Raw genomic sequence first — 16,221 nt, 5'->3', positions numbered from 1 at the left:
CATTCTCTCCTTCACCATTACACTGGCAGCTAAAATAACTAAAACTTAAGGAGAAAGTCAGGGACATTCAGTAGTATCTACATGTCTGAGCATGCATGAATAGGTCTGCACTTTAAAATCAGAAATACATTATTTTGGATTATCTGCTGGGATCAAACATACTTCTCCCATTTATTAGTGCAAATGGTCATTGAATTTTCAGTAACAAAAGAGACAGTAATAAGGAAAAAGTTCACAGAAAAGAAGAAAAAGCAAAGCTGTTCTCATCCTTGTTCTGTAAGGATATGGGTAGAAATGCTGTGTGCAGTTAATTCCTAGGTCCCCAAGCCAACATGGGCTAGTACTGGGTAGTTTTGGTAATTGGCTATGTCCATTGTTCATATGCTGAGGCATTCCAATCATTTTACATGGTCCCTTACATCCCTTTCAGAGTGATACAAAAAGAATACAACTGCACAGTCCAGAAAAAGCTATCTGTAACTAAAAAGGCCGGCATAAAACGCTTCTGAGCATAAATATGGCTCTGGATGGGCATTTTCAATCTTTCTAAATGTGTCCTATTTAAAAAAAAAAAAAAAAAAAAAAAGCTGTACATTCATTCCTGGTCTTAATCTACTAAAGAATTTCTTTTGGGGTAAAAAGTAACAGGGAAAGAAATGCTAAACAATGTTCCTTGTATTACAACAAATATAAATCCATTCTCCTCATTTTCAAAAAGATTTAGAAAAAACTGCAGTCCCCCAAAATGAAATTCTGACAGTTTAAACAAGGCTGTATTATGCAAATGTCATTCAGAGGTAAGACGTGGTTAAGAAGAATAAAACTTAATTCAGTGTGATACACAAAATATTATTAAATCCAAAGGTGCACTATCTGTGGGACTACAGTTCTCCATTAAACATACAATGGCATTGTTTATTACGGTTATGTGTGTGAGCTTTGGAGTCAAGTAGAAGGGGGTTCCAATTGCTGATCAATACCACTGACTATATGGATAACCTTGGGGACATTCCTTAACCTCTGTAAACAGCAATTAAACACCTACTGTGAGGACTAAAAGAAACAGTTAAAATACTTTCTTCCTAAGCATCTGTATATGGAAGCTACTGTTATATTAGAAGCTTCATAAGGATATAAATTTTTGCCTGTTTTTCACTCTTTTTATAAGAAGACATGACTTGGTCAGCTCTCATGCAAATATTGCTAGTTTCTCCAAAACGACAATCACATGTATCTATAGTAATTACATCCAATTGCTGCTATCCTTAGCATACACTTCCCTTCTACTGTAAGCTGCTTCTGGTGCTTTCTGGAAAGACTTAAATTATCGGGAAATATTTTTAAGAGAGTCTTAAGGGTATTTGAGTTAACATATGCACCACTTACATTTTCTGTAAACAGTGTGCTTACACATAATTATAAATATCTCAGAGCATAAAAGGAAATGTTTCATAGCGTTCCCACAACTGAAAAACAAAGTCTTAGAAATAATTATAGAGGGAGCAGAGGGGAGTGGTAGGTAGAAATGGTTTACTAAATCTGCAAAATAAAATTTGGAGTTTTGTCTTAAAACAAAAACCTAAAATTCAAGGCTGCCAAAACTTGAGACTAAGCAAACTGTCATAGGAAGTGAAAGTCAAAATATGAAGACCTTTGCTGAGAACATAACTCCACCAGTCCTGGCTAATCCAATTCTGAATCACTAATGAAATGAGCCCTGCTGGGCTGTCTTAACCATGACAAAGAAGTCCAAAGGGACAGGCAGGGGCCAATGGGCAAATATTTTCTCTGCTGTCACTAACTTTCCAATATGACCCACCCCCTTCTCACTCCTTCACTGTCACTGACTCTGACACCAACACAATTCAGATCTCAAACAGCAGAGTGTCAGCATATTGGTACTTCATTTGAGTAGAGAGTGTAGAGGAAAGATCACTTGACCAGAAATCAAGAGCTTGGTTTCTGGCCCCAACTCTGACGTAGCTCTGGGCCACTGGGCCAGTTACCTCACTTCTTTGGGCTTTGGTTTCCTCATCTGTAAAATGAGATGGATTAGACGTGTGATTCCCAGCCAGATGTCCCCAAATCTCCAGAGGCTTCTGCAGTTGTGCTAAGAGACCATTGGATATTTTTATTATTTCAAAATATCTGACAGAGATAGTCCATTAGCTACTATAAGGCTAAAACATCAAGTATTTTTGGCTTTAAGGCTAGTATTCCATATAGTGATACTGGATGGTGCCTGATGATCTGTTTGACTGTCATATGATAGGAAATGCAGGAACCTGGGATATTGTTTAACTTGGGATACTGTTTAACCCTAGATACTGTTCTCTGAGCTATACCTCAGAAAATCACAGTATTTCTACTAAACATAACATTCAAACAAGGAATATCTGGTTAATAAATGATGGGGAAATGATTTACTACCTATCAATGCAATCTGTATGATAGACAAAATTTCCTCAAATTGGTGGTACACCCTCCTAAGGGAACAGACTCAAACAACCTACTCTTAAATATTAATAAGGTCACAGAAAATCAGTGAAGAATTCACACCGTGCAAAGGTAAAGTTCCTATTCTCTCACCAAGGGCACCCAATCACTCATCCACTTCTGAGTAAAAAAAATGAATGCAGCCCACACTACAACATAAAATACCACCACCAACATCTTACCATGTTCCAGGCACAGTCTTAGGAATTTAACACTTATTTTCACATTTCATCCTCATGACAACCCTATTGGCCACCTACTGCTATTATCCTCATTTTATAAATAAAGAAATCAAGGCAGAGTGTTTAAGAAACTTGACCAAGGACATATGACTAGTAAGTATAGAGCCAAGCTTGTAAGTGTCCCCACAATTACAATTACAAAGGGAATTACAATTCCCTTTCAGAGAGACATCTCCAGAAATGCAAACAAGTATGCCCCCAAGCAGAGACCATGGGAGTCAGGCCACTGATTCTGACAGCAGCCTTCTGAAGGGCCCAGAGCTGTGGCCCATTTAAAGACTCATCCTTATTGGGACTCCTCCCCACCCCCCATCCCCATGCCACCAACTCAATCTGCTTGTCCTAGTGAGGGAAATAAACCGGAGAGAAGGCAAGGGCCATAGTGCATCAGTCAACTAATGTCTATCCATTTCTTCCTTATTCAGAGGACATCACAGATTCCTAACAGTCGGTCCCTACCTTCAGAAAGCTGACAGTCTTATGAACTACTTTTTAGTTATACATATCATAAAGACATGCAACTGCAATGTCCTGGAATGAGCAAGGTTTATATGGAGACAGACAGAACTAGTTCTGACTCCCAACTCTGCCACTAATTAGTTGTATTGTCCTTAGCATGTTACAAGTTTCCTGTTCTACCTACTCCCCACCACAGAGTTCTGAGGTGTAACAGTATGAATGCATGCAAAGCACCAAGATTGAATACAGACGCTCTGGGGCCAGTCAGGGGTTTGAATCCTGGCTCCAGCCATCACTAACCATGTGACTTGCCCCAAAACCCAAAGCTACAAATCTAACCTCTAATTTCCTCATCCATAAAGTGGGAAAATGACGTCTACTCCAAAGGACGGTCATGTGGATTAAATGAAGAAATATATATAAAGCCCCTAGCAGAATGACAGACATATAATCTGTTTTTGTTAAAAAAAAGGAAAAAAAAAAGTAAGCCATATGTTTAAGTCCCAGCTAGGACTAAACAATGGTATTCCAGCCACCTAACTCACCTACAACTCAGTTTCCACCATGATTTTATGAGGATTAAGGGAGGCAACTGTGTAAGAGTTTTGTGTAAATTATAAAATTCTATGTAAATTTGATGGGGAGGTTGTCAGACTTCGAAAAGATAATTTTATGTTAATTTTATTTACTGGCCCCTCCAAATACTATCTTCATCTTTAAAATGGAAAAACTGAGCAGAGAACCTTTAAGCCACAAAGGGCAATTGCTGTTTCCAAAGGAGGGTGGAGGCAAGGACAGGGCCAAAATAAATTCATTCCAGGACAAAGCAGAAAACTTCTAATAAGACTTAAAGAAGAAACATGAGAATAAACACCAATCAACCTATGTTTTCAATCAGCAGCTTCACCTGCTGATTAATCTTCTCAGTGCATAGTCTGGGCATAATAATTCTCTTAACTTCTTCCCAGAAATGATATCAGACTTCAGGGTGAGGAATGGCTTCACTATCAGATCTGTTTTCCCATCCATAAATTAATTTTGTGGAGGGGGCACAGAAACAAAGACCAGTGACCACAAACTGGAATCTCACTCTAACTGGTATTCTCTTAATCATGCCTAAGAAAAATAAAAAGGCCACAATCCTTCAGAGTTTTCCTTCTTTGGTTGGTCAGAAATGTCCTTGTTCCCCAGGTCACCTCATGTTAAATATGGTAATAGCTGGCAAACAACCAGCCCAGTAAATTCCAATGATACTTAAGAAAGCATTCATATTGCTTGAAATTACTCTGAACCAAACACTTAAGACCTGCAGGGCTTCAGCACAGAGCGGTTCAGCTGGAGCGCTGAATGTCAAAAGCAGTGGGGTGCCTTAAGAACACACAAGCTTGAAAAAAAGCAATCTACTCTTCTTTATTGCAACATTCTTCAGCAACAACATTGATCTCCTACCCACTGTGCACACAGCACTGCACCAGGGCAGTGGGAGGCTGCAGGGAGTAATGGAAGAAACAGGTGGTGTCTGTGGGGTGCCAAAACAACAGGCTGATTTAGTCAGTTCTGTCCCACAACTAATCAATTTGGTGAGGAGGAAGGGGAGGGAATCTTAGTCATCCTGTTGTCTGACCAAACTGACTGGCTAGATCACTTTATGGCCTTTTCAATTAGGTCAGAACGTCAGATTTAGCAGTGTATGGTGGACACAGCATTAGTCCTGCCTTGCAAGAGTGTTGCAAATTTCAAATCTTGGATATCCTTGAAGAAAGGACAATAGCAGATACCTTCCCAAAATCACCTATTTGGCTCCAGAATATACTGTTTTCTTTCAGCATCTTTTTATCAAGTACATTTCCTGGGCACCTACAACTGACAGCACGTTGCTTATGATACAGTCAGATTAGAATTTTAAAGCAGCTACAGAAAACACCAGTTAACAAATACATAGAAAATGAACCAACCTCATCAGAAATCAAAGTAAAGGATAAAAAAATTATCCTATCAAATAAATTTGTATTAGTGTGGGTAGCAACTTTTTATTACGTAGTTTACCTGTTCTGCCAAGTTGCAACATATTTAAGATAGGCAAGGTATGAATATTCTTAATATTTAAAGAGATTTTTCAAATCAAAAACAGAAAAACAAAAAGGAATAAAATTCAAGGGGTAAAAGAACAAATTAGCAAAATAAATAAAAAGAAAAGGCAACACAAGTGGCCACTGACCATACGAAAAAACATTTAACATCACTGTTATCAGAGAGACAATTTAAGATGAGGTAACATTTACCACTTTCCAAACTGGCAAAGAGCTTTGAAAAATAAAACCTAGTGTCAACAGTGGTTGGGAACACTGACAGTCTCGTACCCTGCTGGTGGAATTTGGTACCCACGGTGTGGAAGGAATTTGGCAGTGTGTATCAAAGGCCTTAGAAATGTCTATGTCCCTTTGGTCCAGTGATTTCCCTTCTGGGAGTTCAGGTTAAGGAAATAAATACACTAACTAGGACTTATGAACAAGAATGTTCATTCACAGCACTATTTCTAATTATGAAAACTGGAAACTAAGAATAGATTTCAGTTTAAATAAAATATAGTAGATCCCCAAGATGGAATAGTATGCAGCCACTAAAACCACGTTCTTAAGGAATATATGTGGGAAAATGTTCACAATATTTTGAGTGATGAAAAAACACCACTCAAACTGCATGTACAAACTGCCAATTACAATAATAAACAGAGGAAAAATAACTGGAAATGCATCGAAATGTTAATGGGTTTTGCTTGGAGTAATGGGATTACTGGCGATTTTCACTTTTGCTTATTTTCCTGTTCCAAATTTTTTTTTAATTATGTATTCTTTTAAGATTAAAAAAAAAGTTATTTGAAAAAATCATTCACTTTCTTTGACATAGTAATTCCCCTCTGTAAATCTAGCTTATTGGAAAAAATCCTAACTAGAGAAACTCTTTCTACATAAAGATGATTAGTACCGTTTATCACAGCAAAAGCAAAATAAAAATAAAATAAAATAAAAAGATGGAACCAATCAAATATCCAACCAAAGGGGAACAGTCAAAACAAAACCTATCACTTAATTTTTAATTTAACCATTAAAATTAAATTGACAAAGAATGTTCACAAATATGAAAAATATTTATAATTACTTTATATGAAGAAAGGCAGAACAGAAAATTGTGTGTGTGTGTGTGTGTGTGTGTGTGTGTGTATCAACTACTCTTTTTTAGATCTAAGAGTAGGAAAACAACCAAAAGTTATACACCAAAATAGTAACAGAGGTGGGATTACGGATATTTTTATTCTACTTTTCTAGGTTTTTCAAGGCTCCTTAACTACTTTTAAGTGTAACTACTTTCAAAATAGGCCAAAAAATCTTGTGAATGTGCCAGAGAAAATCAAGGAGGTAGAAATGAGTTAATTATGTGTAAACAGTAGGAAATAATTCTGTTGCTATATAAACCTACCTTAAAATGTTACAATGTTTATTTTTAGTTGCAACTAAAAATAAATCTCCTCAAAACTATATCTCACAGGGGCCACTATATATTGTTTCTTACTTTAAAGAGTAACATAAATGCAAAGACTAACAGAAATGCAAGATTTATAGAATATGTTTTTCCCCTAATAATCCTCACAAAGATTAAAAAGTGCTTTAAATGCTATAAAAAAGTAAACATCCTTAATGTTTACCATGAGAAAAGACCCAGAAAATAAAACCATGTTCTCAGTAAAAATAATAATAGCAAGTAATAATCAAAATATTCATGTCCTCAAACATCAGTGTCTTGACACTTTCTAGACACACAAAAAAAGCATATGAAAGCACAAAATTAATACAAAAGTTTCTTCGCAGCTTACCACATTTACCATTTAGAGAAGTAACACATCAGCACTATCTAGTTTTGTGGCTATTCATATTCAGAAACTCAACAGAATACATTAATGAATGAACACGATTATTCTCATTTGAATGTTGGTTAAGTATGCCAAAATAGTAACCTCACCCTACTAGGTGCCATTTAAAATAGGCTATTTAATCTTTGAGGCTTAAAAGCCTCCCAAAATCTTCTCCCAAAAAGATGAGAATGAAAAAGATCAAGAGACTTAAAAAGAAGTAAACAACAGCAACAATTTTAAAAATGCACCTGTCTCTGAACAAGACAGTAACCACAGCTTCTTGTACAACACCTTATGCAGTAAGCAAAGTTGTATTTTGAAGGGATGATTATTTGTTAAAAGACAACCTATTATTAAGGAGACAATATCTGACTCCTATCAAAATACTATTATCATGCTTTCCTTACCCCACAAAATACATACACACTCTCTTCACATGAATAAATAAATACGAAGGTGGGAGAGGTACTCTAGAAACAGGTTCTGCAACACTCTATATCCAACCTGTGTCTGTGTGGCAATGAGTCCATCTTGGCATGATGTTTGGCTGATGTATTCAAAGAACCCAGAGTCATTACTAGGCTGCCAATATCCTGCACAAGGAACTGACTTGAGACCAGAAACCGCCCCAGGCAGGCCTCTAAGGAAAGGTGCTTCAGTACAATGGGAATGAAGGCTCAGGCTCTTCACTACCTGTCCAGAAGACCAAGGGCAACACAGTTGGACCAAGGTAACTGGTCTGTAGTTCTAGAGGAACAAGAGAATGTAAAATAACCCCCCAAGAGCTTGTTCATTCATATCCAGTAAAAGTCCAGACTTTTGAGGAGCTGGTAGAACAGGGTTCTGCCAAGACAAGCACAAAAGGGTGAGGAAGATGCTAGTATGATTAATCAATGCCACCTGAGGCAGCAACTCTGGGCATGTCCATCAGGCACCTCAGTCATTGTGGGCTGTGACGAGAAGTCCCTCAGCTACTGCCACTGAGAACTGGATCTTCCATTGGAGACACTTCCACATTAACTTGTCCTTGGTAGGGTTGGCATCCAGGACTGAGAACACAAACCCACTAATAGACATAAAAGACACGACAACATATGCCAAATACATATTTACAAAGGGGTTGTTGTCTTTTCCTGAAGTCAAGTTTTCCTGAAGTCCAGCAGCATTGAGTTGGTGGGTCATGGATGGTTCCCTGGTGGTTTCAGGACAGGGAAGACCAGCCAGGTTGAGTTTGGGGAGCTGTGGTTCCCCAGTAGTTTCAGAATCTGGAGTTTGCTCCCCACAGACCCTACAGTTCTTAGTCATTCTGACTGCAGGAAACAGCTTTCAAAGAGTGTAGATAAATGACTAAATGACTGTAGTTCATATTCCTCCTTGTGTGCTCACCTGTCCTGTTTCCATGATGATGTCAGCTCCTTGGGGGCAGGGACCATATCGTCTCTCAGACAATGATTGCCACACATCTAGAAGAGTAGAACACCCTATACTTCCTACCTCATGGTGCCAAGGGAAACACAAATTAAGGCTGGCAACACACCACAATCCTCCCTGAATGCACCACTAAGACAGCAGAGCTAGAAAGATAATAAACCATAGTGCCAATAGCTAGGTATCCTATCAGAAACTTATTTATTTACATATACAAATAAACTGATACAATAATTGCTTTGCTCCTACCATCCCCACTCCTTGGCTTTACTCTTCTTTTTAAGGCCACAATGTATTTTCTGCTACACTGCTAGTATTCCTTTCAGAAAGAGGAGGAAAGAAGAGATCTACAGCAAAACCTCCTACCACTAGCAGTGAATATTGCTGCTGGTCCCATCCAGAGCCTATGAGCATATCCTTTCAGATGTGAAGCCACTCACTTCTTCCTATCAAGGACAGCAACATCAATGGTCTTTGTAAGAAGGGCAATCCTGGGCCCCTCAGACTTCTCTCTTCCACTCAGGAAACCTTCAATTCCTCCTTCATTCTCTCTTCCATATTCCACTCACTGCAGCACCCCAGATGCCCCGAAAGTAGGACTGCCTGAATCAGTAACCTTTATATCTCTCTGCACTAATAGATCTGAGGAATGTCCCTGACATTGGATATGAACTCATATCACGACAAACACAGCAGTCCTAAAACATAGGATAGTTTACAGATTATTTTTTTAAAAGACAAAACAAACAAACAAAACAACTTCACAGGTCTTAAAGGAAAACCAGAGCAGCTTCCTTCTCCCAAGTGAGCAAGGCATTCAACAAGAAGCAGGCACTTTCAGTAGAAAAATATTATAGGACCCAGCCAAAGCAATGCATCTCTAGCACTATCGAAAACAGACAAATAAACAAAAACAAAACCTTGGTTTCCCCAGATTGACTCTGCAGCAATTCCAAAACATCCCTGATATAAGACTCACTTGGCATTTTCTTAAATATACAAAATTCCAGATACCATCCCAGACCCACTGAATCAGAATCTTGAGGAGAACGTCCCTGGGTATTCTTGTGTCATAAGACAGGTTAGGGCAACAGTGCTCCACAGATTCTTTTCCTTCCACCAGTGCCCACCTAGGCAGGGAGATATGAAACACAAAGGCTAAGATGGCTAACCAAAGCAATCACCCCAGATGGGATCACTCCTTTTATGGAAGGGTGGGTGTCAGCTCAGTCAATGGTACATCACCACCACTTCTGGAGCCCTATCACCCACACAGAGCTCAGGACTCTAGCAGACAAATTCCTGTGAAGATGCCAATGGTTGCAAGTCAGAAGGGGCAGATTAGAGCTGAATGTAAGATCTTTCTAATAGAGCTGTCTGAAGATGAACTAAACTGCCTCCAAAGGTAGGGAGCTATCACAAGAGGTGCTCAAGCAGAAAGAAGGTAAGCAACCCCTTTACTGGGATGTTGTAAGAGGATCAAATCCAGCATGGGATGGACAGAAGCACTAGATGAATTTTTGAGTTCGTGCCAACACAAATCAACAAAGAGGAAAAGTTCAGCTACCCATTAATTAAAAGGGACAGCGTAGAAGTCTGTAGGTAGGGTCAGCTCTCAACTGATCCCATCTCTTCCAATGAGAAAGTAGAGACACATGCCTGACTCACCATCAGCCTCTTCTACAAAGTGCCCTAAAGTTGGAGAGTACAGGGCAAGAGCCATGGGTGCTGTGACCAAGACCTGCTGCTAGCTGACTCTGTACAGTGTTGGGCATATGCCAGACAAATTCTGTAAGACAGAGAAGGGAGATGTGTGGCATAGTCCCTGGCATGAAGAAGCAAAATGTTGATAAGGAAATTTAATGTATTTCATATGCAAGAAATGCCTTGCTTTTACAGATTTTGTTGGTGGTGGTAGTTTTCAGGGAACTCTCTTTATAAGAAAAAGACAAATATATTTTACTAAATGTACATATGCTCTTAGTCTAGTACAAGCTTGCAATACTCAGTTCATCAAAACAAGTATAAACTTAGTTAATTCTAATTTTAAAAAACTACACCAACAATGCCAAAAATATACAAATTACAGTAAGGTATAGCTAACGTGAACAAAATAATAGAAACTGCTGAGTTAATCATAGAAGCAGTAGGAGCAACTTGAGTGAGAGGCAGGGGGTGGATGCCAGTGCCTTTTGAGGTTAAATTCCAAAGTCAAAGTGACCTTTATAAATTGCAGAAGTGATCAGAGAAAAAAAAATAATGATAAATCATACACACACATAAACAGAAGTTCAAAATGGCAAGTTTAGATAATATACCCGGGGAGGGAAAAATTTGGTTTTTCCCCCAAAGGTAAAGTAAGCAATGGCTCTTACAAATACTGTAAAAAATGGTCTTCAAGTATCAAAGCAGTCTAGAATGAAAAAATGACTAGCAGTAATTATTCAACTGAACAAATATTTATTGGGTACATATTAGATGCCAAGGAACTGTGCCAGTGTGGTTAAGGATGGGGGCATAAGAATAAACACACAAATGAAAGAATACAACACTTCTCAAGAAGCACTTATTAATAATAAGCACATGATGATTTTTCTAAGTGCTTTGGTGTTTATGAGCTCATTTGTAGTTGAGATCCAAGTGGAGTAGAAGGGGGACAGGGAATTGGGCTGAGGACCAGAAGATAGGGATTCACTGCGTAAGTGGTTCTGTGACTGTGGTGAAAGTACCTGAGCAAACTGAGAGCCCAAACAGTGCCCCTCTTCAAGGTCAAAAGACAAATTAGTAACAGGGCCGGAAAAAAATTCTGGTCTTCTGGCTCCTAGTCAAGTGATCTTTCCAAAATACTATACATAGAGTAGACTGATGAAGAAAGAAGAGTAGGAAAAAAAGAAACCTTTTTGTTTCAAGCCCCTTGCAAAGAAAGGGAAGAAGAAGGAAAAGGAGAACCAGGAAAGAGTGGGAGGAAAATTATTGGTTCAAGTTGAGGCATCCAGATAGAGAACTCAGAAATGAAGCACTTGGATAAAGTCCACACACAAAATCTAATAATGATGTAAAATCATATTATATTCTCATTCAAATCATGCCTTAGAGTTCATACTCTGAAACTATCAAAGACTAATGGATAAAGAGTCCAAAAATGATACATATGAATGAAGTTTAATGAAAAAGTAATAACTGAGAAGAAAAGGGGAGGAGAAATTTAATAGTATCATTCAAGTACATGTATATCTTCTAAAGAGATAATGGGGATTCATTCTGCCCAGACAGAACAAGAAAAAATGGCATTACACTCTATAGCTTTTATGTTAGCAATTTTTAAATTCCTTGAGAGTCAGAAGGGTCAAACTCTGAAATGGCTCATTAAGGTTAGATTTATTCTGGAAAGTATTAAAATTAAGAAGGAAAGACCCCCATATATACACCTGAACACAGAAAAATGGACCTATCCAGTGGGTTCCAATCAAGTTAAAGCATAATAATCACCTGCAAACCTTAAAAAATACAGATTCTCAGGCCTACTGTATCAGAATCCCTAGGTGTGGACCCAAGAACCACTCCAGCTGCTTTTGAGTCAGCCAGGATGCAGAGCTTTGTTCTACCACCGTAAATGTATGGAAGGGGTAGGGAGGAGGATTACTAGGAATGCATCAGAGAGTGGGAACTAGATCAATGCAAATTTTGTGGGCAAAACAGAATTTCTGTGGGTGTGATATTTTTAAATGTATTGTAAAGCTGCTCTGAAGCATCCAAGCATATCCCACTGATTTAAACATTCTCTAAAGGTCCTGAAGTCAGCAACTACAATCCAATTGAACCAAAAATTGCTTCTCTATGCATAAGAAACCTAGAGAAGAGGTAGCAGAGTGGAAATGGGTCAGAGAGTTGTGAAGGGATGTGCCTAAAGATAATTTTTTAAAAAGGCAAAACACTGGGAAAAAGAAAAGAGACTAAAAGCAATCACTCCTCTTCATCCCTCTTCCCCCAGAGGTAATCATAATCTAGAAAGAATTTTTAGAAGGAAATATGGAATAAGAGGAAAGAAAGGGAAAGGGAAAATACTTTCAGGATAGATTTCGTCTCCGTCTGAAAGAAAAAACAACTGCTCTTTGTGATTTTTGTAAAAGCAAGAGAACTCAGTTGAAAAACTATCTAACAGGCAGCAAAACCCAGGAGTCACTTCCCATTGCAAGCAAAAGTGAAAAAGGAGCAAGAGGTGGTCCTGGATAACTGTTTAGACAATCAGACAGAAGGGTTGACAGCTCTTTGGCTTAGGAACTCAATGATGTTTAAATTAACAATTGGCCACAAGCCAATACAGGATCACTCGAAAGGATGGAAGGGTATATTATAAGTGGCACCTTGGTAAAAACACAATGACAGTGGATTGCAGATTCAAGAAGCCTTCACTGCTAGAATCTGAGATTTAAGATTTGTACCAAGAAACAGGCTTTAATCTTTTCTATCGCATCTGAAGAACATCTGTCTAAAAATCAGCTGGAATCGAAATCCTGTCCTTTGAGCTAACTTGACTCTCAACCCATCCACCTAAAATCCAGTAGTAACAATGCCTTACCAATGCAGATGTATAAAAGAGGATATGGTTCTCGGCACTGAGGTCCTACAATCAAAGAAGCCCTATGTGTCACATTAAACCTACTTCTGACATCAGTCTTATTTAACACTTCATTTTGTAAATCGCTTTATGATCATATTTGTTATTCCTTACAATTCCCTAAAGTAGGTTATTCTTTTGTCCTATTTCATAGATGAAGAGACTATAGACCATGGAGATTAAGTTACTTATGAAAACAAGTTAATGGTAGATCAAGGATTGTAAACCTCAGACCAGCCCATGATTTATATCCTCTCTATCCTAAATCTACACTTATACTAAAGCTTTTGCTCAAAGAAAAAGGAAAGGCAAAAATGCCATCATGTGCTTTTTATTAAATGTTTCAGAAAGTACAATCTTGATTCATTATCATACAGCCTCCTGGTCCACTTCTGAAATTTTTAGGAACAGAGAGGTGTAGGGAATTTGAATCTTCCAAGAAGGATATAGTGCCCAATAAGCCAACAGTATGTTTTCACATGGTAAATGATCTTGTTCTCTTTTAAAACATCTGTGATTGGAATGTCCACTTCCTGCAAACGATGAACATGGACCCGATTTTCCTGAAGTTCATCATCTTAATTTTTTCTTTGAAAAGAGACGGAGCTCATGTATCAGTTTTCTGGTAAAGGTAAAATATTCCTTCAGATTAGGCTCAGGAAAGAGGGAACCCATTTCAGTTGAACAAGTAGGCAAAAGAAACCATCCTCCTGGATCAGGGAGCACAGAAAGAATAAAACCCAGCCCCTGTCCTGAAAGGACTTCCTGAACACCTTTTGAGTGCCATGGGTTTTATATACATTCTCTTAATTAATCCTATTAGCTCGGTAATTTCTCTCCATCTTATTGGTGAGCTCATATAGCAGAGCCGGATTTGAACCCTGGATTACAGAGCAAGGCTCCAAAGCCCACGCTCTTTCCACCAAACAGTCTGAAAATTTTAGGATCTAAGAGTGGGGATGAGATGCATAAGATATGATTTGATTTCCTTTCCTCGGTCCAATTGTGTTAGAAAGACTGTTTCAAGTATCCAACCATAAAGAGGCTTTCTAAGGAGGCACTATGAATTAACCTATCCACTTTTCCTCGCCCGCCCCAGCTCCCCACCCCATCCTGCCAAATGAGCAGCAAATGTGCTGCCAGGTTGGAGGAGTTGGTGATCGTCACACCACATTCCTGGGGCTGGACACAGACTCTGAAACAGCGGCCGAGCTCCGCGCCTCGGAAAGAATAATAGCAGTTGAGATTTGTAAATCATGTGGCTCAGCATGCAGCCACACCAGTTTCCCTACTGCTCCTTTCAAAGACACGAGCAAACACACCCAACTCATCGGGACCATCCGGTCGAGTGTCAAAACTCAGGCGCACTGAGAAATCCCATCCCCATCCAAATCAAACCCACACACCCAGACTGTGTGCCTCCCTTTGGCAAAGCAAAGTCTGGCTATGAAGGTGCAAGCCGCTGGGCTCGGAGGCCCAGCCCCCGCACTCTTCACGCCAGAATCTGGCATTCCTTCGCTCAACCCAACTGCGCTCCGCGGCCGCCGATGATTCGCCTCGGTCAACCCGCCCTCGGCTCTCCCCAGACCCCGAGAAACGCGGAACCAAAAGGGCCAAACTACCCAACTCCCTGAACTCAAATACTCAGAAACAAGAGTTTCTGAGCCTGTCTGGCCCGTCTCCCTCCGGCAGAGGAGGCGTGTGTGGGGCAATGGGCGGCGGGGAGCAGGAGGCAGCCCGGAGCGCGGGGGATGGGGCGCGCGAAGGGAGGGGGCCCCGACGATGCCCAAACTTTCGGGAACCAAGTGGCCTCACTCCGCGCCGGCGGCCGAGCCCGGCCTTCGCCAGTCTGCAGAAAAGAGGACGGAAGGGAGTGGGGAGACATGCGCGCCCCAGGTGGCCCCGGCCGGAGTGGGGGCAGCGGTGCGCGGCTCTGGGCGCAGGGGACAGCACCCCTCAGCGCGATACTCACCACGCGCGGGGGCCGGGCGGCACAGCCAGAGCGCCAGCAGCGCCCACAGCGGAGCGGGGCGCAGGGTGGGCATCTTCTCGGTCGCCGCCGCCGCCGCCCGGGCAGATCCACATGGGGAGGGGGTCCCGACAGAGGAGCCCCCAATTTCACCTTCCCTCCTCCTCCTTCGGCCGCTCACAATCTCGCGCTGCGTCCCGATGCCTCGACTCCTTGCACCCCCAGTCCGTCGCTCCTCGGTCACCGCCTCAGCCGCCGCCCGAAGTTTGGCTGAAACTTTCTCGGCTGTGCTCTGAGGCGGCCTCGTGTGTCCTTCCGCCTCGGCCGCCTCCTCCCACCGCAAGGCCCCGCCCCCCTGTCGCCTGGGCCTCGGCCCCGCCGCCTTCGGCACCCAGGGGTTTCCCGCAGGAAGAAGCGCCGGCCCAAGCTCCGCGCGGAAGGATCTACTACGAGCCCTCAGCCTCCCCTCCGTCCATACCCCTTCCCTCTGCGGCGCCATCCTTCCCCAATCCGTGTCGGGTTTGGGACCCGCCTTAATTCAGTCGGCGCTGGAGTGCCTTCCTGGTCCGTGCCTCAGTTTAAGGGGATGGGTGTTAGGACTCGGAACTTCAAAAACTAGGGTTGCCAGGATCTTGAACTTGCAGACAGACCTCATCCATTGAAACTGGCATAATCCCCACACCACCACACGTCCACGCACTCCCCTGCTAGCGTGAAGGAATGCGGGAGAGAAGGACCACTGCTGTCAAAGAAGGAAATGCGGGCTAAGGCGTCAAAGTCCATTTAAAATGAACAGAGCCATCAACTTGTTTGTGTTGCACTATTCATTCATTTAGCAAATACTTCTTAAGGACCTTACTTCGCATATCAGTATGCTAGGCTCAATGAAATGATACTGAAGACTCATGATGCTCAATCTACTGTAGAATCCTGAGGACAGAAACTGCTGCTGGCTGAGGGGTTCAGGGAAGGATCTCATGGAAGAGGTGAGATGAGAGCAAGATCTTGGAAGAATAGTAAAATGTGTATGGGACAAGGAGACAAGTTAAGGATATTCATTGTAACATTGTTTTTAATAGCCCAAAATTGGAAACAACAT

At 41.0% G+C, this 16,221-nt stretch overlaps 1 protein-coding gene across 5 annotated transcripts in view; it reads right to left on the bottom strand.

Annotated features, from left to right (window-relative positions):
* Positions 1-16,221, bottom strand: part of NOTCH2 (notch receptor 2) — a 195,282-nt gene that overhangs the window by 133,498 nt on the left and 45,563 nt on the right. The window contains exon 1 of one of the 5 annotated variants that reach the window (XM_037826239.1): positions 15,126-15,456. The exons of the other annotated variants lie outside the window; for them this stretch is intronic. Coding sequence (XP_037682167.1) covers positions 15,126-15,198 — 73 coding nt within the window. The 5' untranslated portion in view covers positions 15,199-15,456. Of the gene's footprint in view, positions 1-15,125; positions 15,457-16,221 lie in introns of those variants that run through there. 5 annotated transcript variants of the gene reach the window in all.

This window comes from Choloepus didactylus, chromosome 2, assembly GCF_015220235.1.
Source record: "Choloepus didactylus isolate mChoDid1 chromosome 2, mChoDid1.pri, whole genome shotgun sequence".
NCBI classification, from domain to species: domain Eukaryota; kingdom Metazoa; phylum Chordata; class Mammalia; order Pilosa; family Megalonychidae; genus Choloepus; species Choloepus didactylus.
This window is presented reverse-complemented; position numbering and strand designations above follow the sequence as displayed.